The sequence below is a fragment of the Colius striatus genome, chromosome Z (genome assembly GCF_028858725.1).
Source record: "Colius striatus isolate bColStr4 chromosome Z, bColStr4.1.hap1, whole genome shotgun sequence".
NCBI lineage: Eukaryota > Metazoa > Chordata > Aves > Coliiformes > Coliidae > Colius > Colius striatus.
Window position 1 is genome coordinate 22,032,405 of NC_084790.1, and position 25,957 is coordinate 22,058,361.

At 41.1% G+C, this 25,957-nt stretch overlaps 1 protein-coding gene across 1 annotated transcript in view; it reads right to left on the reverse strand.

Annotated features, from left to right (window-relative positions):
- Positions 1-25,957, reverse strand: part of DGKQ (diacylglycerol kinase theta) — a 92,405-nt gene that overhangs the window by 59,379 nt on the left and 7,069 nt on the right. The window contains exon 2 of the mRNA XM_062018808.1: positions 5,918-5,997. Coding sequence (XP_061874792.1) covers positions 5,918-5,997 — 80 coding nt within the window. The remainder of the gene's footprint in view (positions 1-5,917; positions 5,998-25,957) is intronic.

Below are 25,957 nucleotides of genomic sequence, written 5' to 3' on the forward strand. Positions count from 1 at the left end.
CCCATACAACTTCTGAACATGAAGAATCATCCAAAAAACTTTAACCTCAGAGTTAAAAGGACTATCACTTTGGGAAGGAACATCAGAAAACCCTAGTGCAGTGAAAAGATTATCAGCAACTAGTTGTACACTATAAATTATGCCATGTGCCTGCTATACTCCAAGCAACAGCTTTGCTGAAACAATGCAGGTAAGGTTCCAGTGCTGAAGAACTACAGATGAACCTTCTAAGTTAAGGTGGTCAGGGCTATCCAGCAAGCATTCAGGTAAAATCATAGACTGGTTTGGTGGGAAAGGACTTTTAAGCATCATCTAGTCCAACTACCCACTCCCCTACCCCCACAATAAGCACGGACATCTTCAGCTAGATGAGGCTGCTCAAAGCTCTGTCCGGCCTGACCTCAAATATTTTCAGGGATCATAGAATGGTAGAGGTTGGAAGGGACCTTTAGAGATATCTAGTCCACTCCCCCTGCATGAAGCAAGTTCACCTAGATAAGGTCACATAGGAACGTGTCCAGGTGGGTCCTGAAGACCTCCAAGGAAGGAGACTCCACAACCTCTCTGGGCAGCCTGCACCAGGGCTCCCTCACCCTCACAGTGAAATAGCTTTTTCTTATGTTTAAGTGGAACTTTTCGTGTTCCAGCTTCTTTCCATTACTCCTTGTCCTGCTACTAGCTACTACAGGAAAAAGGGACGCCCCAACCTCCTGACACCCACCCTTTAGATAGTTATAAATGTTAATAAGATCTCCCCTCAATCTCCTCTTCTCCAGACTAAACAGCCCCAGTTCCCACAGCCTTTCCTCATATGAAAGATGTTCCAGTCCCCTGATCATCTTGGTCGGCCTGCGCTGGACTCTCTGTCCCTGTTGAGCTGAGAAGCCCAGAACTGGACACAGGACTCCAGGTGAGGCCTCAACAGGGCAGAGGAGAGGGGGAGAAGAACCTCCCTTGACCTCTTGGCCACACTCTTCTTGATGCATCCCAGGATGCCATTGGCCTTCTTGGCCACAAGGGCACATTGCTGGCTCATGGTTAGTTTATTATCAATCAGGACTCCCAGGTCTCTCTCTGCAGAGCTGCTCTTCAGCAGATCGACCTCCAGCCTTTACTGGTGCATGGGGTTGTTCCTTCCCAGATGCAGGACTCTGCACTTGTTCTTGTTGAACCTCACGAGGTTCCTCTCTGCCCAGCTCTCAAGGCAGTTGAGATCCCACTGAACGGCAGCACAGCCTTCTGGGGAATCAGCCAGTCCTCCCAGTTTGGTGTCATCAGGGAACTTGCTGAGGGTACACTCTGTGCCCTCATCCAGGTCATTGATGAAGATGTTGAACAAGACTGGCCCCAGAACTGATCACTGTGGAACTCCACTGGCCACAGGCCTCCAACTTGATTCTGTGCCATTGATCATCACCCTCTGGGCTCTGTCATTCAGCCAGTGCTCGATCCACCTCACTGTCCACTCATCCAAGCCACAATGCTCAGGCATCTACTATGTCTCTGGGTGACTTGTTCCAGTCTCACCACCCTCATCATAAAAAAAAAATCATTCCTTACATCTAGTCTGAATCTATCTTCTTTTAGTTTAAAGCCATTATGCCTTGTCCTAGCACAACAGGCCCTGCTAAAAACATCAGCATGGGGTCCAGCTGTCGTTAGAACATCCTGTGAGAAAATCCTCACATCAGCAAAGCCTGTCTATCACTGACAAACTGAAGGGAAAGAAGAGAAGAACTTTCTCAAACTTGCTTTTATAATATATAATGTAAAAGAGAAGAAATAGTAAACATTCTGTGAAATCGAGTTCATGTTACAGATTTAACTCCAGTGCTAGCAAAACCAAAAAGACACAAGAGGGGTAGGATAAAAAGTCCCTTTACTAATGCATGCCAAATATACAATAACTTCAAAATGAGATACAACAATAATATATCAAGTGGCTTATTCATACATCTTGCCTTTCAGCTTGTCTTCTATGAAAGTCTGCTGGGAAAAGCAGTAAAATTTCATCAAACATTCATTGCAGCATGTTTTAACCCATGTTTAAATAAAACTTCCAATATTTGCTACCACCAAAGAGTGATTTTCCAAAATCGGATTGTGATATTTTCCTCACTATATGCTCCCAAATTCTCACCCTATCCAATGACATCAAATTCTCCTTTCCTGCTTGCCAAACTCTTTACCATTTGTTATAATGTCTGAGAGCCATTTGCAACAATATTCCTCAAAATTAATTATCTGAGGCAGCTACACAAAAATCCACCTGAGATTTCTCTCAGCTGACTGAGATAGCGGGATTTATTATTCCAAGGCAAACGAAGCAGTAACCAACCCTGATGGTCTTTGTCTCACACTTTGTTGGACCTTCCCATTGCTTATTAAACACAGCTAGGAGAAAGTAAACAAAACAGAAGTAGTGTCCCAGTACAGAACTCCTCCAGCTGCAGAAAAATGAGATGTTACTGCTGTGTATACAAAGTACGTGTCCAATATAGACTGGGTTATCAGAATGGGGGTTAGGGAGACTTACTCTGAGTATTCTTTTTTTCTCTCTTCTCTTTTCAGCTCACAAGGAACTAACCCAAATAACCACCTGCACACAGATGAATCCAGCAGCCAGAGAGAGAAACTCAAGTCAGCATGCAAAGGCAACACCTGCTTGCCTCAGCAGATACCTCTGCAAGCACCATGACCTACCCATTCCCTATCACAACCTATGAATGCAGTGGCTACCCACATTGTGAACTACAAAGCCAACTTTTATTTTTAGCACAGAAAGCTTCAGGAGAAGCTGGTGACTTCAACCATTTTTTCATTTTGGACAACCCACCTTTAAGAATAAAAACAATGGAAGTCTGGAGAACAGCCCATCAACCCTTCTTGAAGTGGAAATGTTTAGAAACAGCAATGTACCAGCACAAGAATGAGGAAAAACAAGCATGGCAAATGCTTAACTTCACTAAAGCCACTTTAACTTTTCCATTTCATTTTCAGAGAATAGTTATCTAAAAAAACCCACACACTTCTACAGCAAATCCAAGGGGTATGAAACTTCCAATACAGCTTCAAATCCAACCTAACAAGGGGAACTAAATCTTCAATCAAGGAAGGTTTCCTTTCAACTATTATTTTGTATTTCGTTCCGTGATTTGGGGGTGGGAGGTTGGGGTTTTTGTTTTGTTTTGTTTTTTGTGGTGGTATGGGTTTTCTGTTTTTTCATGATGGTGGGTTGTGGGTTTGTTTCTTTTTTGTTTCTTAGAGTTTTGTTTTTTTTTTTTTTTTTAATCCATACTTAAGGGAGTGTAGAAGTGAGAGAGGGTCTGAATCTGGAAAAAGTTTCCAAAACCTTACCAGTGAAATAAATCATATCTCCTCTGCACAGGATGAAACAGAAACTTGTTCAGAAGACTAATCTGTGAAGTCTTGTTTTGAAACACCACGACCCAGATTCAGTCTGGAATCCTAAATGCAGGTGATAATGACTAACAATAATGCAAAAACATTCTTACGGCAGCCTCCAGAGTAACCTCATCAAAAACTGAGGCTGGATGCAATCGTGGCATCTGTGAGCTTGTATTTGACCTTGCAAAGGAAACCCTATTCTCAGGAATAAAAATTTCCATGAAACATCTGCTGAAAAATTACTGTCTGACAGTTTGACTTAGTATCAAGTGACAAACATTCTGATGACCTTTGAACATTTGCCATCTTATTTAGATGAAATCCAGGGGATTTAAAAAAATATAAATCCCATTTCTGCAATACACCAAACATCAACATACTAGAAGGAACCATCATTAAAAGCTTTCCACCAATATTCCCTCCTATGTTAGAGCTTTTAATAAATAATAAAAAATCTGAAAGGAGAGCAGAAAGATTAAGAAAATAAACTTTCCACATATTCTGTAAATGATTATCATTTGGTTTTTGGTCTGTTATGTTTTTAAAGCAAATGCCAAGTTCAATATTTACATCTACAGAGTATGCATGCAAAATGACACCTCCCATATGGCAGACTTCACTTGCAGAGCAGACCAGGATTAATGTAATTGGATGACTACATCAAGGAGGATGAGACTGTCCAGAAAGAACAGCACAATCCAATATTTTCAAAATTTCATCACTATGGCTCAACATGGATAATGCAGAAGATCCTTTGCAGCTAAATACAGCAACGCTGAACTGCAAACAGCTTGAGGGTTGACAACACCACTCAGATAAAACAGATTCCGCTGCACAGAAAGGATAGTTGGATTTTATGTGTAAACAATAAACAGTTAAAATCCACAAGTTGGGGTAGATAGAGAATGGGGACTGGCAAAAGAACAAACAGCTACACTGACATCTGACTGATAGAAGTGGAAACAATAATATGTTTAAATGCAGGATTTTTGTCATGCAAAGCAAAGGAACAAACATGATTTTGAACAATGAATTAAATTCAGAGCAAATCCACAAAGAAGTAGTCACAAGTGTTTACAACTCTGACACTCTGAACCAAATGTTTCCCAGCTGGATTTGTACCATCCCCCAAAGGCCTTTCAAAGATACCATTGCTCCTTTTCCCATGCTACCATGACAGCCTGTCAGCATACTGAAACAGTACTAGATGCTAATTCTTAATAATAGCATTTCTCACTATCTGCAAGTCCCTTTACCATGAGTTCTAAGACTTCAAGCAATACTTCTTACTGTTTCACTGGAAACTATTTATCAGACATCTTTTTGCCACCTAAGTTATATCACTCAAGATTAAAAGTATTTGGGTTAGGAGAAGCACACATCAAATCCTAACAGCTTCATCATCTAGACAAAGTAAATATAAAAAAAAAGAAAGTGGCTAATTTATCTCCAATTCTTGTAACTTGAGTTACATATTGTTTTAAACTTTCTCAACTCGTCCCATGTAGGTTTCCACAGCATAAAAGAACTTGTAAAGCTTTTTAGAATATAAATCAGCTCCCTTCACAGCTTCTCAGGTCTACACAATGTATACCCATAAATGAGGTCTGTAATACACATGATTCTAATTTTACAGCCATCTCTCATTTGACTTTTGAATACAGCTCCTCAGAGATTTTCACATTCAAAGTGTTTTACTACCTCTCAAGTAGGTTTTTCATCTCTTCCTTCCTTTCCCCCCCCCCCCCCCTTCTGTCACCCTTTCCCAAGCAGATACTATACTTTGTTTTCTCTTCAACTTAGCTTCTTAACACCTCACTCACATCTTACTACCTTCTTTAAAGTTGATTAATCTTCCACACACTTTAAAAGCAATCCCTTCAGCATTAAGTCTTGTAGGAGAAAAAGGTCACGGGGCAACTGAAAGCAAGTACTTCATTACTTACCAAAATAAAAGAATTTGAATTATTACCATCAAGGGCAGATCTGCTCTCTGATGTTTTGGCTTTGAAATCCTATGCTTTTAATGCAATCACATTATTCTCTGGATACAATAATCAAGCACACTCTTAAGATGCAGGGATCAACAGAAGTAAAATACAGCCTCTTTGCTAGGCAGAGAAGTTTTAGCATTTTCCCAGAAACGTGTTTACTGCAGTAAAAAAAACCTGGCAATGTACGGAGCTCTTCTTTAGTGCGATATAGGGTATAGTTTTCCAAGAGCACTGATACCAATCAATCAACCTACTCCATTACTATTAGGCTGCCAGGTAATGACACACAAGTAAGAACATCTAGTAATATCTAAAGAATGCAAGTAACTGCTCTTCAAAGACAGACCATCCCCAGTTGCCCATTGCAGGGACTTTTCAAATTAAATGTAACTTTGCCTTTGAGCAATTGTAAGAGTCTCAGTGATGACTCACAGAATTTATTTAAGCATTATGGTACTAACAAGCTACCACTGTACTACATCATATTCATTAGTAACAAATTTGTGCTTACTCACCCTTACAAGGCTGGGAGCAATACATGAGCATGGTACCTTGACATTCTTGAGGCACTTTTCATGAGACATGAAGTTGCAAACTGCAGAAAGAAAATATGAACTGTGAGCAAGTCTTCGCAAACAAGGGACTTTGTGAAAGCAAATCAAACAAAAAATCATATGGCGTCAAATACAGTAAGGAATACATATTTTTAATCACATTTGCTCTCCCCTAAGTTTGAGAATGTACACAACTGTCACATTTCTTGTTGTGCATGGGCCTTAGCTCACTTTGTTACTAAGACATTGGTAATAGAAAAGGAAGATGAGTTTATCCCAATGCATTACAGGCCATTACAGCAAGTAACACCCTCCCACATTCTCTGTAAGCAACAAAATGAGCCCTTAAATTTGAAAAGAGATTTTAAACAATCTAAAGTCCAAAATAGCTCTTCGATGTAGTCAAAGTAGATGGACATGTTTGAAAGTGAATTACTCTACAAGCAAGTGACAGGAAGAAACAAAAATGAACAGAGAAAACAGAGAACTGTTACTCACTGAGCACAATGGATGAAGGAGACAAAAGTAAAGGTCACAAGTTGCACTCAGCTTTGAAAGTCAAGAGCAACTAATTATTTCTTTTACTGTGGAAATAACAGGTTTGGAATTTCACCCAAGTTCCACAAAATATGCTTTCCAGCAAGACAGTGTTTGAAAAAGTAATTTTCCATGGGAGTGATATTTTCCACAGCTTCTTACCATGGATTTACATGACATTAAGCTGTGTAAAGAAAACAAGTGATTCTTTATTTCATTCTCACTATCTCCCATTAATTAGGAACCCATGCAGCTAGGGCTTTAGAATCTTCCTTCTTTCAGAACTAGTGCCTACTAGTTCCAAGCATAAAGCCTTACACAGATGCTCAGGCCCTGACCTTTTGCCTGAAAGCACACAGAATCACAAAATCTTAAGGGTTGGAGAGGACGTCGAAAGATCATCTAGTTCAATGCCCCTGCCAGAACAGGACCACTTAGAGTGGCCACAGAGGAACTCATCCAAGTGGGTTTGAGTATCTCCAGAGAAGAGAAGGAGTCTCATCAACCTATCTGGGCAGCCTGTTCCAGTGGTCTGTCACTCTCACAGTAAAGACATTTTTCCTTGTGTTTCTTTGAAACCTCTTGTATTCCAGCTTGTACCCGCTGCCCCTTGTCCTATCATTGGACATCACTGAGAATGGCCTGGCTCCATCCTCCTGACACCTGCTAGTGCCTGGGCAGAAGAGTACCCATCAGTGGCAACTGCTGCTGTAAGCAGGTGGTTTTTCATGTCCTTGCTTTCTGGAAAAGCATGCTGTAAGTTTCATCAGCAACTGAAAAAAATCCCATGTGTTCCAAGCTTCCTATCTGCAGCCCACTGCCATTAGTGTTGTATGTATTAGTGACATCAAAAGCAAGCAATTTTCCTCTCCTCCCCCTTCTCCAGCTCACTGACTTCTGATTTCACAACACTGCTTCTCCCATGCCAATGAAAGCATTAAAAATCCACATTCGCTTCTCTATGTGGCTTATGGCCAGTTCACGCAAAGTAACCTTTTCTTTTGGTGGCACAAAAAGAAGGATGACCCCTTTCACACTGGCACTCATCTTAATGTAAGCAGTAGTCAGATGTTTGTTTTCATTAGTCTGCAAATCAGTAAAATAAGCAGCACTGTAAGTCACTACTGCATACAAACATGTTACTGATCATCCATGATTGAATACAGAATGATCACTGCACTGATGAAGAAACACGGGAACAGAGCAGATCCAAACCTTGTGCTGGGTGCTATGAAATGTTATCTGCACCTTTAAAGGTGATAGCATTCCTGACTAAATGGGGATGATAGGAGTTGGAAACAGTCAACGAATGATAAAGCAGATTCTCAGATCTGAAAGTGCAGATACCAAACATATTTGGAAGTGGTGACCATGGAGAAAGGAGCACACAGCCTATCAGCACAGAGAACAAAGAGAACAAAGTTATTGTCTGAGCAGAGGAAAGATACACCTCCAGCTCCAGACAACAGGTATGATGCCAAACAAAGAACTGGTTAATTCTTATCACACTTATCTGTGTTATCAAAGCATGGATGTAGATGGACACTGCCTACTCTCAACTCTGGTCTCTGTAACTGATGCTTTCAGAAGCATCGTCTGGTTGCTGGCAAAGCAAGTAGGTCTACAGAGGTTGCAGGAGAAAAGCTATCTGCCATTACCAGCTAGTCTGGAGTTTACCACATATGCCATCACCTCCAGAAGACATCTGACCCAGACATTTGTTTAGGTAGCCACTTCACTGTCTCACAGGTGGTGCTCAAAGCTCAGCTGGACCTGTCTCAACAATGATAGAATCATGGTAACAAAGGTTTCCATGGCTCCAACCCGCAAAAGGCAACAATATGAAGCTTCAAATATAAACCACCAGCTAAGAAATTCATAAAGGGGTGAGAGTCAAGGAGAATGCATCAGTGACTACGTAAATTCAGTGAAATGTCACTGTTTTCCCTTGTTTTTCTGGTTTAGAAATAGGCAAATTAGAAAGGTAAAAACACAGTAAGCTGCTGCAGATTGCTCCCAGAAATGAGTCTGAATAAATGGAGATCATCTTTCATGGTCCATATCTGAAGAAGCAGACAACTGAGGTCTGCAAGAGCAGTATCTCCAAGTAGCTACCAGCTTTATTTTAGGCACATATTCAACAACTCAACACACAAGCTAACCAAGCCCTACACAAACACTTCAGAGAATTCAGGAAAAGTGGCTCTGAATCAGTCAATAGAAGTGAAACTCATTCCATGGGCATGGAACACTCATTTTTTCCTTAGTCGTAACAGAAGCAGCAAAACGTGGTAGTGCACAAAGACTACATCTCATGGTTCAGCTGAGGAAACATCTCACGCCACATTAAAATATACTAAAGAACAATTCAAACCAGCAACTTCAGCCAAGCAGTAAAATTGAATGGTGAATGAAGGTGTCAGGCAAAGGGCAAAACAGGAAGAGACACAAAAGTTTAAATTGACTGAGTGCATACAGAATTAGACAACACGCAAAATACCAGATTTCCTAAAATTTGAAGGGATGGATTGAAACACTTGTAAAGAAACAAATTAAGTAATACCAGGAGACAAATGTCAGGAGATCAGCAAGGCCAAAACAGAGATTGCAACATTCTCTGTGAAAGATTTTCACATATTTTTTCAGGAGGTACTTACACATCTCTTCTCATCCTTCAGATTCAGCAGGGAGGATACACTCTGGTGACATGCCTTTTTCCTGTCACTCAAAATTCTTCAGGAGGTGAACTAACCCTTAGAAGTCACCATTTTGTTTTGGTTTTTCACATTCCCCCCAAAAATAAACAAAATGGCAGCAAGCCAAACTGAAGCATGAACAATATTCACAGGTACAGGGAGATGAGAATGCTAAATTTTATCAGTAGTCTCAGAGGGGCAACACAATTAAGCCTAAAGGTCTGACTGAAGAGATTTGGTGTTAGGAGGTCATCTTTCATGAGGGAAAAAAAGCCAGAAGACACTGTGTAAAGCTGTAAGAGATTAAATGCAACATTTGGATGAAAAAGCATTTAAAGAAAAGGAAGAAGACACGCTGTTCTAGTTATAGGGAGAGGATTTCTTCATACATGCAAACATCTTGCGATTTGCTACCAGAAAATACATTTGTGGATTGTCTAAGTCAAACCAAAGCAATTTCATTTGCAGATACTGCACAAAAACCTGATGATTTCAGTCACACTTGAAAAGCTGGAGTGCTCGTAGTGCCTCCTTTAACTAAGCATTTTAAGCACTGCCTGAAATAACTAGCAGCACTGATGAGAGACAAACATCTGAGGTACATTTGAAGAAACAGTGCCTGGAACCTTCAAACCGGACTTTAAATATAAGGGACCTATATCCAGGTTTAAGCTGTTGTATAACTGGAGCTATACAACACAGAGATGAACAGATGTGATTTCCAGGTCAACAGAATCTACAAAATTGTTTACTTGCAGGTTTAGGAGACTTCATGTTGTCCCTCTGAGCATCTAACTATATGGTCAGGCACACAGCAGTAACCATGTTTGACAACTTTCCCTTGCTCCCCTTCTCTACTCAATAATAAATGACTTAATTTGTATGAAAAATAAGCTCTTCTCAATTCACAGCACAAAGCCAAGTGGCCACCAGGTACCACAGGACTGCTCCCTGCCCACATCAAGCATAAAATATGGTTTTACAGCAGTCTCTGCCCATATTCTTTCACGTCCCAGAGCTACTTCCCCTATTACATTTTGTTTGACCTGGTGATTTAATAAAATAAAAGGTAATGTGAACATACGGCAACATCCAGTAGACATACAGACAGTAGGTCTCCAACATACACTTGCAAAGAAACAGAAAGCTTTCTCCAGCCCTCTCTAGGAAGGCAGGATATAAAACTAGGCCTCATTGCAATTCATGAGCTGCGTAACACTTGCTAGCAAAGCAAGGGCTATTTACATCCTTCAAAATGGCACACTTTTTCCATATAAACCTTCTTCTCTTTGTCCTCAAGATAGACTTCAAAGCAGATCCCAAAAATGGGACAAAGAGAAGATGGCTTACATCCTATACTCTAGAAATGTATCAGTGCCCCATGAAAACATGTCTGGGTGAGAATCTCCTAAGAAATACCAAATTTAACACAGTCTTCTCCCACTTTTCAAAAGACCACCCAGTCCCAAGCAAAATCTAAGGTGCTGAAAATGACTTTTGTTTCCTCTTTGAGGAGACATTCACTGTAATTCACTTCTGCTGTTTTTCAAACACAAATCTCTTTGTAAAATTCTATTTTAATTTGTAGATGTATGTATAATTTGCATATTTCAGTCTTTATTAATTTTTCTGTTCTAACAATTGTCTTTATAAATATAATTTTATATTTACTTAACATTTTTAAAAGTAGTGCTACCAAATTGATCAAAGAGGATCAAGGGATGTCAATCCAAAGACTAAAATGGATTTGGGCCTCTCCTGGAAGTGTAATCAGTTTAAGGTAAGACTCATAAAATTAACATGTGCTCTTAACCCAAGAGCAAAGTAAATTGCAATTTCTTCTCCAAGCACCTGTTGTCTGGATTTGTTATCCCGATAGCGGCCTGCTCCCCTCTCTGCCTCTGGTTCCTACATCTCAACCTGCGCTAGTATGACAAGCAACAGTAACATCCCTTCTTCAATAATTCCCTCCTGTTGTCTTCACTGCAGGGTGCCACCACACATGGGTTGTGCAAGACATTGTCTAGTTCTAACACAGGAGTCGTTGTCATCCTCATTGCCATGGGTCACATTGAAGACTCTCAAAAAGAGCAAGTTCCTGCACCCAAAAACAGAGGAAAGTTTCTGCAGCTGAGCACTCTGTCCACACACACCTTGCACATACAGGTGCTCGACAGATACCCAGCAAACTTCAGGTCCTCTCCAGACCAACGTAGTGTTTTGCCTCACTGCTCACCACAGAGACATCACTGGGAAGATTTTATACTCTGACACGAATTGATAGCACCATAGGTCCTCAGTATTGTTTGGATGACTTGGCAAATAATAATTCATTTTGCTTGGCATTACCTCTGAGTGCTGTAACTTTCTTGCATTTTGCTCACCTGCATAAATTTTAACTCCCAGCAAGTACCTCTGAAGTTTCTTCTTCCCTTTTAAGAAAGGTTATAGATTACTGAATGACCTAGTTGACTAATGGCTTATTCTTGGTTTTAAAACAAACCATTAGCTCAGACAAAAATATTCTAGTAACTCTGAAATGTTTTCTCAGCTATCATTTTTCATTTCTTGAAAAATGTAAGTGTTAGGCATTAAAATACATCCTCAGTTCATTAATGTGAATACAAATAAAACTAAATGGAACACAGTAATTCTCTGAGGCATCTTGTGAAATGTAGGACTTGGTAGAAGTTCCTATCTTGGAGAGTTTACTACGTTGAATAGACTTACAAATGTAGTAGCATTATGTAAATGAAAACTCACTACAATCCTCTACAAAAAGACATACAAATATACATAAATTAAATGAAAGAATTACAAATTAAAAGACAAGAAAATGCCTTCTTCAAGATTCAATGCTGCATGAAATGCCCATGAACTTGCCAGTAGCTCAGGCACTGCATAGAGGGTGTGCGTACACTGTGAATTTATGTAGTGGCACAGAGGTAGCTTTTGTACCATTCCTTCCCCATTCCCTTCCTAATAATGTCCAGTATTCAATTTGCCTCTTTTTGACAACTGCACACTGGGCACATATGTCCCCAGACACATCAATACAACTCTTAATTTCTTGCCTGATCTGTAAAAGCTGACTCAAAGCTCATCAACTTTTAAGAGCATTTTTCTCTCCTTCATACATGTCACTTTACATTCATTGACCCCAGGCAACAAATTGGTAGATTAAAATTAACATCCTCATCAGAAAGCTCAGGCTTGAATGAGTGGACACTGAGGTGTGGATCGAGCACCAGCTGAATGACAGAGCCCAGAGGGTGATGATCAATGCCATGGAATCGAGTTAGAGGCCTGTAGCCAGTGGAGTTCCACAGGGATCGATTCTGGGACAAGTCTTGTTCAACATGTTCAACAACAACTTGAATAAGGGGACAGAGTGTACAGCAAGTTGGCTGATGACACCAAACTGGGAGGACTGGATGATTCCCCAGCCGGCTTGAGAGTTGGGCAGAGAGGAACCTCATGAGGTTCCACAAGGACAAGTGCAGATGCCTGCATCTGGGAAGGAACAACCCCATGCACCAGTACAGGCTGGGGGTCAAACTGCTGGAGAGCAGCTCTGCATATCTGGTTGATAATAGGCTAAATATGAGCCAGCAATATGCCTTCATGGCCAAGAAGGCCAATGGCATCCTGGGATGCATCAAGAAGAGTGTGGCCAGCAGGTCAATGGTGGTTCTTCTCCCCCTCTACTCTGCCCTGGTGAGGCCTCATCTGGAGTCCTGTGTCCAGTTCTGGGCTTCTCAGCTCAACAGGGACAGAGAACTTCTGGGAAGAGTCCAGTGCAGGGCCACCAAGATTATCAGGAGACTGGAACATCTTTCATATGAGGAAAGGCTGTGGGAACTGGGGCTGTTTAGTCTGGAGAAGAGGAGATTGAGGGGAGATCTTACTAACATTTACAAATATCTAAATGATGAGTGTCAGGAGGCTGGGGCATTCCTTTTTTCTAGTAACAGGACAAGGGGTAACGGAAAGAAGCTGGAACACAAGAAGTTTCACTTAAACATAAGAAAAAAGTATTTTACTGTGAGGGTGAGGGAGCCCTGGCACAGGCTGCCCAGAGGGGTTGTGGAGTCTCCTTCCTTGGAGGTCTTCAAGACCTGCCTGGACATGTTCTTATGTGACCTGATCTAGGTGAACCTGCTTCATGTAGGGAAGTTGGACTAGATGATCTCTAAAGGTCCCTTCCAACCCCTACAAAAAAGAAGAAGAGAAAATTAATTTGTGTAAAAGATTGTTCTGCAAACGTCAGCAGCTAATGTCCACTGTGAATGCTAAGCTCTATACTGGCCTTTGTAGATGGAAGTGGTGGGCTGTTAGAGAGATAGTTGTGTAGCATAGGCCCTACTAAAACATCACTGCCACAAGTCCACTTGTAGCCTTGCTTGAGCTCATCCCTCTATCACTTCTGTCTGCCACCCAAATCCAGGACTGCAGTTCATGTGGTTTTATTTTAGCATTTCATATCACAGAAACCTTCCACGCACAATACTCTTACCCTGTTATGGCTAGCAAATGCCTCTGGCGTGGATGGACCTTTGGGTGGCAAGGAGAATACTGTCTATATTTTCTCGAGCAGGAAGAAATTGTACAGGACAAAAATCCCTAGAAAATTTCAGCACACTAAATATTGGGTAGCATTTTTCTTTTCAACAAAAAGTGTCTCCAAGTTATAGATTATCCCTATCCAAACATATATCATCTTTAAAGTAGACAGAGAAATGTGAAGTCCTTGTCAGGTATCTAAAGGGCAGCTTTACTCCTCCTGCCCTGAACTTCAATGTGTCTCTGTGATCCCAAACAATTTAGGATTAAAAATTTGAAGTATTCATTTAAAAATCAAAACGCATTTATAAATATCTTCCCAGACTGGATGAAAGTTGTACAATTGTGTTCTCCCCATGTCCACCTTTATGGCAACTTCCACTCTTTTTTTCAAGCTGCCCACACATGCTGAGATTCTATCTCCTTTTTTTACATGTCAACCATTACTACAGTTTATACATCAAATAAAACTAACTTCTAATAGTTTTTTTTGCTTTTTCCTTCTGAACAAATCCCAGCAGCTGCAAGGAGGAATCTTGCCAATTAAAGGCTGGTAGGTCTCTGAAAAATCAGGACCATGCTCCTTACTGTTTCCCATCACATACATCCAGATTTGGTTGTGCAAAGACTGCAACAAGGCACAATTACCGCATAGCTTGATTTATCCAAGAGAATGGCAATTACTTGAAGAAAGGGGTTCGCAAAAAGTCCCTCTCCTTACAAATGGTAAAAAGATAAAAAAAAATCACAGACGTACCTTGTGCTAACTCTGGTCAGAGCCCAAATTGCTAGCAGAAAGATACAAGAACCATCTGCCCTCTAGATGCAAATTCTAGGGTGACGAGCACCAGAAGTATGACTCCATTGCTGTTTCTCCAGAGACTTACTGGGGTTAGGTAGACTCTCCTTGGGAAGGTGACTGCACAGGCACTTTTTACACTACTGTATTTCTTGGGTTTCTACTTATATTTCTTGATTTCTTGGGAAGAGTATAAGAATATTGCCAGACCATGCAGAGGTTCAACTAGGAAGGCCAGAGCCTTTCTAGAATTAAACCAGACCAAGAAAGTAAGGGAAAATAAGAAGGGCTTTCTCAGGTACATCAGTAGCAAAAGGAAGATTAGGGGTAATGTGGGTCCACAGCTGAATACACATGGTGCCCTGGTGACAGAGGATGCAGAGAAGGCTGAACTACTAAATGCCTTCTTTCTTTCAGTCTTTACAGTGAAGGCCGACCCTCGGGAAGCCCAGTCCAGCTAGGATAGTAGGATGGCCTGGACAACAGAGGACTTGCCCTGGATGGAAGAAGTTAAAGGCTTGTTGGCAAAGCTTAACGCTCATAAGTCAATAGGACCTGATGGCATGCATCCAAGAGTGCTGAGGGAACTGGCTGATATGGTTGCTAAGCCACTCTCCATCAATTTTGAACAATCATGGAGGACAGGCAAAGTGCCTGAGGACTGGAGAAAGGCCAATATCACTCCAGCCTTCAAAAAGAGCAGGAAGGACAATCTGTGAAAGTACAGGCCGGTCAGTATCACCCTGGAAAGGTGATGGAACAACTCATCCTGAATGTTGTCAGTAAACATATGAAGGAAAAGATGGTTATCAGGTGGAGTCAACATGGCTTCACCAAGGGGAAATCCTGTTTGACCACCATGATAGCCTTCTACAAGGGCACAACTGTCTGGCTAGATGAGGGGAGAGCAGCAGATGTCATCTACCTTGACTTCAGCAAGGCTTTTGATACTGTATTCCATAACATCCTCATCAGAAAGCTCAGGCAGCATGGCTTGGATGAGTGGATGGTGAGGTGGATCAAGCACTGGCTGAAAGAGAGCCCAGAGGGTGGTAATTAATGGCACATAACCAAGTTGGAGGCCTGTGGCCAGTGGAGTTCCACAGGGATCGGTTCTGGGGCCAGTCTTGTTCAACATCTTCATCAACGACGTGGATGAGGGGACAGAGTGTACCCTCAGCAAGTTCCCTGATGACACCAAACTGGGAGGATTGGCTGATTCCCCAGAAGGCTGTGCTGACGTTCAGCAGGATCTTGACTGGCTTGAGAGCTGGGCAGAGAGGAACCTCGTGAGGTTCAACAAGGACAAGTGCATCTGGGAAGGAACGAGCCCATGCACCAGTACAGTACAGGCTGGGGGTCGATCTGCTGGAGAGCAGCTCTGCAGAGAGAGACCTGGGAGTCCTGATTGATAATAAACTAACCATGAGCCAGCAATGTGACCTCATGGCCAAGAAGGCCAATGGCATCCTGGGATGCATCAAGAAAAGTGTGGCCAGCAGATCCAGGGAGGTTCTTCTCCCCCTCTCCTCTGCCCTGGTGAGGCCTCACCTGGAGTTCTGTGTCCAGTTCTTGGTTCCCCAGCTCAAGAGGGACACAGAACTTCTGGAGAGAGTCCAGCGCAGGGCCACCAAGATGATCAGGGGACTGGAGAATCTTCCTCATGAGGAAAGGCTCTGGGAACTGAGGCTGTTCAATCTAGAGAGGAGGAGACTGAGGGGGGAATCTCACAAATGTTTGCAAGTATCTAAATAGTGGGTGTCAGGAGGTTGGGGCATCCCTTTTTCCTCTTGTATCTAGTAACAGGACAAGGGGTAATGGAAAGAAGCTGGAACACAAGAAGTTCCATTTAAACATAAGAAAAAACTATTTCACTGTGAGGGCGGGGGAGCCCTGGCACAGGCTGCCCTGAGAGGTTGTGGAGTCTCCTTCTCTACAAGCTTTCAAAACCTGCCTGTCTGTGTTCCTGTGTGACCTGATCTAGGTGGACCTGCTTTAGCAGGGGGGCTGGACTAGATGATCTCTGGAGTTCCCTTCCAACCCCTACCATTCTGTGATTTGTCTGGTGCAATAGGCCACTGACCTCAGTGACAAGAGCTATCAAGTCTAGTAGCAGTCTCAGAGCAACACAAAGTGCAGTTTTGAGCCTTATGCTTCATAGCAAACAGGACTATGTTTTAAATGCAACAGGTAGTACGTAAAGAATAATGTCATTTCCTCCAGAGGGGTAATTTACTCTAGCAGCATTAATTTTTTAATTCCTTTTTCAATACTTTCAGAAATTTTAATTTTCATTAACTCCAGTAGAAAGCATTACAGGTAATAGTGGAGTACGTTCAACTGCGTAGTCTGGAGAGTTATGGTCAGACTGTCACACGCTGTAAACCAGCACAACTCCTTTCAGCTGGCTAAAACACAACAATTTACAGAAGCCAAGACTCTTTTACTTCAATACACCAGATTATAAATTAGATCACGTAACATACATCTTGTTTTTATCAAGGTGAAAGAATAAATTAGGGGTAAATTACATCCTCAAAAACATTCTAAGGCTTCCTGTAAAGTTTAGTGACAGGAAAAGATATCTATCAGTACTTGTAGCAACATAAATATTTATCTTTAACAGATACAATTATTACAAATCTTTCTTCTGTAGTTTACCAACTTATATAAGGCATCAACAATCCATAACAAGTGTTTGAATCTGCCTATGCTACATAATTATTGCAACTTATTCTGTAGTTAGTGGCATTTCTTCTCCCCAAAGTCAGAGCTATTTTTCAGAATACAAATGTTCCTAAGAAGTACGAAATGCTGCCCTACTCCAGACGCCAAGCCTGAGAATGCTACAAATTCAGCAATTAACAGAAAAGTCTTGGCATTTATCAAATCAAATTACTGTGTAAATTCAGAAGTCCTGCGTGATTTGCTCCTGAGAAGACACCTGCTGGGAAGGAAGAGATGAGGACATTCCTGAGCCCAAACAGTAAGGAAAGCACTGGGTTTTCTATCTTTTTCTTCTCAGATCTGCAAATCAAAACTCAGTCCAAGCAGAAAAAAAAGAATAGCAACTTGGCTCAGTTGATGTCACGCATTCACGCATTATAAAATAGATAGTGTTATTTCTCTGCCACTTACCCATGCTGTCAAAATAATTTCTACAAAAGCATTCACTACTTTGGGTATAAATCTCAATATTTCCCAGAGGTAATTGCAATGAAAGCATGTAGGTAACACATTAATTTTTACAGAAGGCTGGGCATTAAGTGACTCAAGACCTCAGCTAGTTAGTCCTTTTGTGTTTCTGACAAGTGTCAGCCCAATCTGCTCCAAAAACCCACCTAGCAGAGACAACCCACAGCCTTTCCACACAACCAACTCTACAACCGCCAAAGTCCTTATGCTTAGGAGCCTGGTGCTTGTTGTCCAAATAAAACTTCTCTCGCTATAACTTATGTCCCACATTTTCTGCCCTGTGTACTATAGTCATGAAGGAACCTATTTTTCTTTCTGTTTGCTATTGTTTCTGCAGCTAGGTAGCTTACAAGGGAAGATGTTGGTTATTTTAACACGATGAAGATGCTTATTTGGAGCACTTAGTGACAGCAGAATAGAAAGGACAGCAAAAAAAGACATAAAAGTGGCAAATTCTACCTTTCAGGTTGTTAGTCTCACCCCTCCCCTTGGTAAAAAAAAAAGAAAAAGAAAAAAGAGAGTACTCAGCAAGTGAAAAAAAAAATTTTTTTTAAGAGTACTGGCCATCACTGCTCTTGTTACCCTTCTTATTAAGGAAGAAGATGCTAACATCTGTTTAGTCCAGCTACTTGCCTCAGGGTTACCCTAAAACACAGCAGGCACTTCTGGTTGATCACCAAACCAAACTGCTTTAGTCTAGAACCTGAAAAGGCTTCCAAAACTCCCAAATGTTGGCCAGCATTCATAGAGATGTCTCAGCTTCCACCTCAGTTCTGCAAAGGCTCACAGTCATGAAACAGCAACACTAGTTTTATAAAGAGGTTGGTTACGAGAGCCTAGGGACGGAAGATGGGTACAAAAGAGTTGAACATAGAAGCATCAGCTTGCTCAAATTAGTTTAATAAAAGTATACTCTTGCACACAATGGCAAGGATGCCCAATGCAGGAGGCATAGCTACTGCAGTGTATTTAGAAGATGGAAGGAAGGAGGACAACTGCCTATAGATGGACAGTGCAAAACAAACACAAAATCTGGCAAAGCCAGGGAGCAAACCAAAGCTTGAAAGTTGTTATGCAAGACAATAGTAACAGTGTCTACTTTCCAAATAATGAATCAGTTGGACTTAAAGAGCATACAAACACCAAGACAATTCAAGCCAAGTCAGTCTAACACTATCAAAACAAAGTTTTACTTTGGTCAAAACTAAGTAGGTTATTTCCTCATTTCTTCTTGCCCTTCCATAGCATATGCCTGACATAACTGAAGTCAAAATACAAGCTTAATTTTACAGTGCTTCTGCCTTTTAGAGGCTTTTTCACTCAGGTCAGAACTCTTCCTTGGTCCTGCAGGCAGGCTATTTGGTTCAGCGGGACTGCCTTTGCATTCACTGAACAGATACATTAAGATTTATTTAAAAAAAAACAACTCTCAAACATAATGTTTTTAAATTATTATATAAATCACACTTATCAGACTGTTTATGCATTCAGGGCCATTCAAGCTGATGGAGATGTTATTTTCATGAGTAACTCAAAAGCTACGCTCTTTTCTCTGGGTATTTCTTGGACTTAACTTGTAGATTTGTTACACAGCTTCGAGCTCCTTTTCCATTGTAGCAGCTTGCCAGCACAGACATATTTAGCTTTTTTTTGTTTAGGATCATGACCACAGGCCAGTCTGAATACTGTAACTATTTGCTGAAAGGAATGCTGGATGCAGTACACAGACCTCGCCAGTTCATTTCCCAATTGTGCAGAAACATGCAAAGACCCGTATGCAATATTGATGTGCTTTCTCAAGACAAAAACATAACCTAGTTCAAGTTTAGATGTCTGTTGTGCAACACTTGCTACATATCACCAGGAAAGCTGTCACTAGAAGCTTTAGTCTTCCCAGAACTTTTAGAACAAGGGAAAGACAGGAATGCAAAAACCTGTGAAAGCTTTAATAAGTCAGGCATTAAAAACACCACCCTCTTTCACTGCAGTACAAAGCCTTGGGCCTTTTCTTGTTTTTACAGATCACTCTTCCTCTAAAATTTCAGAAGAAATGAGAAAATGAGAAAGCTGTTAAGGTTTTCCAAATATTTGCTGAGCATCCTTGTAGATGACTTACACTTGCTGGGCCCTTTCTCCCTCTGAGACTCTCTGCTCTTGCCAACTAACCAGCCATACCTGCCTCTGCTTTAAATGAAGACACCAGCATATACCTTGTCTGATAAAAATGCAGTTTCCCCTACAGTGTGGACTATGTTGTACTTTTTATTTCCAGAACTGTCTACATGAGAACAAGCTCTACTTACAGGTATAGATACCCAAAATAAATGTTTAACATCTGAGCTCTGCAATTTCAAGGCAGCACATCTGAACCCCTATTTCAAATATGCTGTTACAAAATAACATTGCAATAAGTCAAGTGAAAACAAGACAAGATCCTGAAAAACAGTCAAATGAGTTCAATGATAAAAGCATCAATTAGTTATAGCAGGTTTGCTTAGATGGTGGCATCCTTACAAAGCTCCTAGGGTACTCTAAGGACCTCTCACTCTCTCATGAGTAAGGCTGTAAATATTCTGAAGTCTAATGGCGAACTCTTATCTTGCTTCTTCATCTTCCCTGGTACAGAAGTCCTAGTACTGATGGATGAACTAACAGAATTTCACTCGTGAGAAAAGCACCCTCTCTATCCTCCTTACTTCATCCAGAGCAGGTTTCCTAAATCCTGATAAGCAGCAAAGCTGGGAGACCTACAGAAATGACAAAGGCTTGGAGAAATGACAACAGCACGTAGGTTGTGTGCTCAGTTCCACCAGGGCTTTGCACTCCACGGAGAAAATAAATGCATAAGCAAGCTATATCAGAGTAATAAAAGTAGCCATCTCCATCTGGTCAAAAGGCTTTTTAAAGTCATACCACAGCCACCAGAAAACCTAGATAGCCCACCAGCTCCACCTATGCAAAGAGGAGAGCTCCTTCCTCTCCACTTTACATGCTGTACTCCAGCAGCATGCTACACAGCATGACCAATTACGATATGGTTTGGCTGAATAATACTTCAATGACATTTACCAGCTGGATGTTCGCATCTATAGAATAGTGGTCAACAGTACAATGTCTGGATAAAGGTCCATGATGAGTGATGCCATCAGTGACGAATGGCATCCCTCAGCGGTCCGTATTAGGATCTATACTGTTTAGTATCCTCATCTGTGACATAGTGGGATTGAGTGCACTCTCAACAAGTTTGTAGATGACAAGTTCAGTGATGCACTTGATTTGCTAGAGGGATGGGATGCCATCCAGAGAGACCTGGACAAGCTTGAGAAGTGGGCCCATGTAGGCTCAAGAGGTTCAACAAGGCCAAGCGCCCTAACCATGGGTTAAGTCAATTCCTGGCATTGGTACAGGCTGGGGAATGAAGGGATTGAGAGCAGTCCTGCGGAGAAAGACTTGGGGGTACTGGTACATGAAAAGCTGGATATGAGCCAACAATGTGTGCTTACAGTCCAGAAAGCCAAAATAATCCCAGGCTGCATCAAAAGAAGGGTGGCCAGCACATTCAGGGAGGTGCTTCTGCCCCTCCACTATAATGAGACCCCACCTGCAACACTGCCTCCAGCTCTGGGGTCCTCAGCACAGGAAAGACATGGACATGTTGGTCCACAGCACATCATAAAAATGGTCAGAGGTATGGAGCACCTCTATAGTGAGGAAAGGCTGATAGAGTTGGGGCTGTTCAGCTCAGACAACAGAAGGTTCCAGGGCAACTTTACTGTGAGCTTTCAAAAGGGGATTATAACAAAGATGGGGACAAACTTTTTAGCAGAGTCTGTCATGGCAGGACAAGTGGTAATGGTTTTAAAGTAAAGTAAAAATGTGATGTTTGCATGAACTAGCTGTGTGTTTCCCCTTGGTTCAAGTTTGGTTTCTTTTTGGGAACATCACGTTTTCCTAACATCACATTTCTCTAGATAGGGTTTTTTTGCCTTCATTATAGATGTAGAAGTTTATTATTAAAATGGGATGTTGTGTATATTACTCAGCAATGCACATCTCTATGTGTGATTGCTCTATCCTCCTTGAGTTTTTGTTGTCAACAATTTCTTTTACTAGTGGTGATGCTATTATTTTGGTGTTTTCCTGATAATGTTTGATAGTATCCTGGGAGGGCAGAATTAGACTGGATATAAGGAAATAGTTTTTGATGATGATGATGGAAAGACACTGGAGCAGGTTGCTTAAAGAGGTGGTAGATGCTCCATCCCTGGAAAGATTCACGGTTAGGCTGGATAGGACTCTGAGCAACCTGCTCTAGATGAAGATGTCGCTGTTCATTGCAGAGGGTAGCTGAACTAGATCATCTTTAAAAGTCCTTTCCAACCCAAAATATTCTGTCATTCTATTATATGAAATTCTATGAGAAAGGTAAGTTCTGCATAGAATTTCAAAGGTGTGTGATTTTAGTACAGAACAAGTCCCTGACATTAAGGGCTTTTTCTTCATCAGACAAACATAATAACGCTAGTGCCAAACTCACATTTACAGCCAGAAAGCACCAACACCTTCTCTTTTCATAAGGATTAAGCCAAAGGTAGCACAGTGCCCTGGAACAAGGCACAGATGGAAAACCAGAAATCTTCAAGGGGGCTACAACATTAGGAGACAGCTCAGCAACTCACGTCTTGGCAGTCCTCCAAAGAAGATCCTTCAGAGGAAGAAGCACTGAGCTCACAATGTGGAGTTGCACAGAGAGCCAGAATGAACAGAGTTTTTTCTTTCTGTCCTCTGAATTCATCTTTCCACTGCGTGGTTCTAGAATGGTAACACGCTATTGGGAAGTCACACCGATCCAACAGTCACAGACCACTGAGATGGCTCTGACTCTCCTTCCAGCGGGAAGGAATAAAAAAATCTTAGGGGTTTAGCAGTGGTACTCAGTGATGCTGAAAATGGGGACTATGAAAAGAAATTGTCTCTGAACCACAGAAATATTTCACTCCGAAGGCAAAAAACCCCAGCGCTCCAGTAGCACTTTTGCATAGGCTACAGGGTAAAGTTTGCCCATACAAACCAGATACCAGATCATTTAGTACACTTCTGGCTTTTTGCCCAGTCTTTCAGACTAGAAAGAGTCAAGTCAGCTTGAAGTCTAACAGAAAAACCTCTGATCACTGTCACTGCACCTGCTGTGAAAGACTATAGCATCTAACATTCTCAAAGGTAGAAGTCTTTCAATGCCATCCAACTCAAACTTCAGCAAGATGTCAAGGTAAAAAGAAAAATCAAGTATCATACAACACTACAGACAAGCCCCTTGAAGACTACTTAAGCATCAGTCTTTCACCTGGCTCTGTCTTAAGCTGCAGCCTCTTTTGTGTTGCTGCAGATTGTCTGTACAATCAACTGACACACAGTCAGTTGATAAAAAGCAGTGGCTAAAGGAGATGACAGTTCTGCAGCATCTGGAAGCGAAATATAACAGCAGGGGCTGAGAAACGTGCAATGGATAAAAATAGGGAGAGTGACAAGAAAGCCCCAGTCAGACCACAGAACTATCTACATGAACCTACCAGGGACATGAATACCAGTTGCAAGAACACTGAAGATGTGGTACTCAACTCCCGGCAGCTGCTATCTGCAACAGCTTTTTCAATTCACCGCTTTCATGGTGATGCTTTACAAAGACAAACTTTGACAATTGTTTATCAGCACTCTCCAGATGACGCAGAGCTACTGGTCAAAACAAAGAGCTACAGCTTACCATATTCAGAACTGAGTAACACAAAAAAATCCACAAGGCAGCCTGATCCAGCCCACAATTTTATAGAAAAACCTCTAAACCAATTTGACATTTACTGCCAACATCCTCATAATTAAACTTTATCACTCTTAGGCAAATTATGTAAAACCTTTACATACATGACCTCCTGCAATGCTATCACTGGTTGCCCTGTGCAGCATATATAACTTCACACCACAATGTCCATGTCATACTTCAATAACTAGTTTCTCAAAACCCAGGTGAACAACACAGATGTTGTTCAACACAGACAAAAATCAGCCCAGTTAACATTTCTGCAGTTTTAGACATATTCAAGCCAAAATGCCTTCTGCTCTTATAAAAGAGAAATAACAGCAGTACATTTTTAGCTTTAAAAATAATAATTTAAGTTTCACTTCAACAAACAGGGCACGTCACAGCAGAATTTAAAGCACAACAGGACTTCATAAGCCATGATAGCATTTTGGCAGAAAACTGTGATGTTCACACAGTTGCCTGGAATCTCTCACAATACTCAAAGATTTGGAGACAATCTCAACACTGATTCAGCTGTAATGTAGTCCTGCACCTAAGGGGCATATCACCAGGGGCACATAATGCACACCACACATGCATCATAGAGTTGTTTTGGCTGGAAGAGACCTCTAAGGTCATTGAGTCCAGCCTTTGTCCCAGCTCTATCAACCACTAGACCATTTCCCTAAGTATAACATCTACCCCTCTCTTATAAATACTTCCAAGGACAGTGACGGGACATCACATGCACACAGAACCTCAATGAGTTTGTCGGTGCTCTAGCAGAGGACAAACAAAAAAATTCCCTCCAAAACATCCCTAGGCCTTTGAATGGGCCACGGATGGAGAAAAAGGCAGCATTTTACATAAACTGATGCAACCAATAACGAAGAGGGCTGTAACCCCTAGGAGGTGAATTTCTTTCCACCTTGACTCCTAGAAATTAAACACAGAACATATAAAAGTAATTAAAAATCCTGAAGAGACAACAGTAAAAGCACCCATCTATATCTATAGTACAGTTATGAATTTAAAAGAAATGCTGAGTACAAATGAAATGTAGGCCAAATCATTAATATACTGCAACCTCAACATTAGTGCTCCTCATCAGTTTACCTAGGGCATCTCAATACTTCCCAGCACCACAACACAAAATAAGTGAAGCAAAATAATAAAACAAAAATCCATAAAAACATGCCAGTTGCCTTGGCAACCTCTACCTTTCATTCCTACAGGGCTTTACTTCCAAGCTGCACCACAGACAAGAGTGTACAAAACAGCAGAACTTGAGTGAAAAACAGAGCTGGAAAGAAGAGGGGGCAAAAAAAAAAAAAAAAAAAAAAAAAGCCAAAAAGTGAAGAAACAGGATTCTGTGCCAAATGGGTAAGTACACTCAGTATTTTCTTCAACGTGGTTGCTACAAGGGTATTGACATGGTCATGGAACTAAAGATAAATGATTCATGCTGTGATGAATCAAGAGGAAAACAAAGCATTCACAAGGCACTAATTCCAGAAAAGCTATCAAAATGAAGATGCTAATTCCTTTTACTACTTTTACGTTTAATCACCATTTTAAATTTTAATGTGAACTTTTAAAAGATTACTGTTAAGAAAGACTGAGCATTTCAATCCACCATCTTGCCTTGAGTCGTTGATGAGATTCAGTACTATGCTTATCTTGACTATAAGGAACAGTCTCTTTCACATCAGTAATATCATATAATTCATAGAACTTGAGCGCTTACGTCTGTCTGGAGAACAGAAATCTGCAGTGGTTATACACACCATTTATGAGTACACCAGGACTTCAAAGGTGCAATAGCTACGTTCACAAAGCAATAAAATCAAAAGTCTACCCCTAAGAAACCATGAATGGTTCCTAAAAAGGGACTAAATGATCTCAAGGTTTTGGTTATTTTGGTTTCTTCTTGTTTGGTGAAGGTTTTTAAATCAATCAAATTGGTAGGGCATGTTCCTTTAGCACTTAATTTATGTAACAATCAAGTATTAAGGATACACACGAATATTTGTGAATATTCAAAAAGTCTGAAATCAGCTTTTCCAGTCCTCCATATCAGCACTGTTTTGAAAACCAATTTAACATGAAAAAGCAGTTTTTCCTAGGCCATGTTACTCAGCTTTCAAGTCTAAGGGCTTCTTTCTACAGCAGATACATTCCAGGATTGTTATTCCTAATCGGTATTTGTATGTGTATTGGTACAAATTTGTATGTGCAGTAATTTATACTCACTCTGGCATCCTATCTAGATTCTGAAGGAAAACTTATCCAGTCTCAAACAGGACTAGCCTTTTCACTTTATGTTCAGATCCTTCCTTCATGTCCTCTTCATGCTTAGAGCAATCTTAGAAATTTCCTTGTATTCTTCTGCCCTCTTTTGAAGCCCCCAGCCA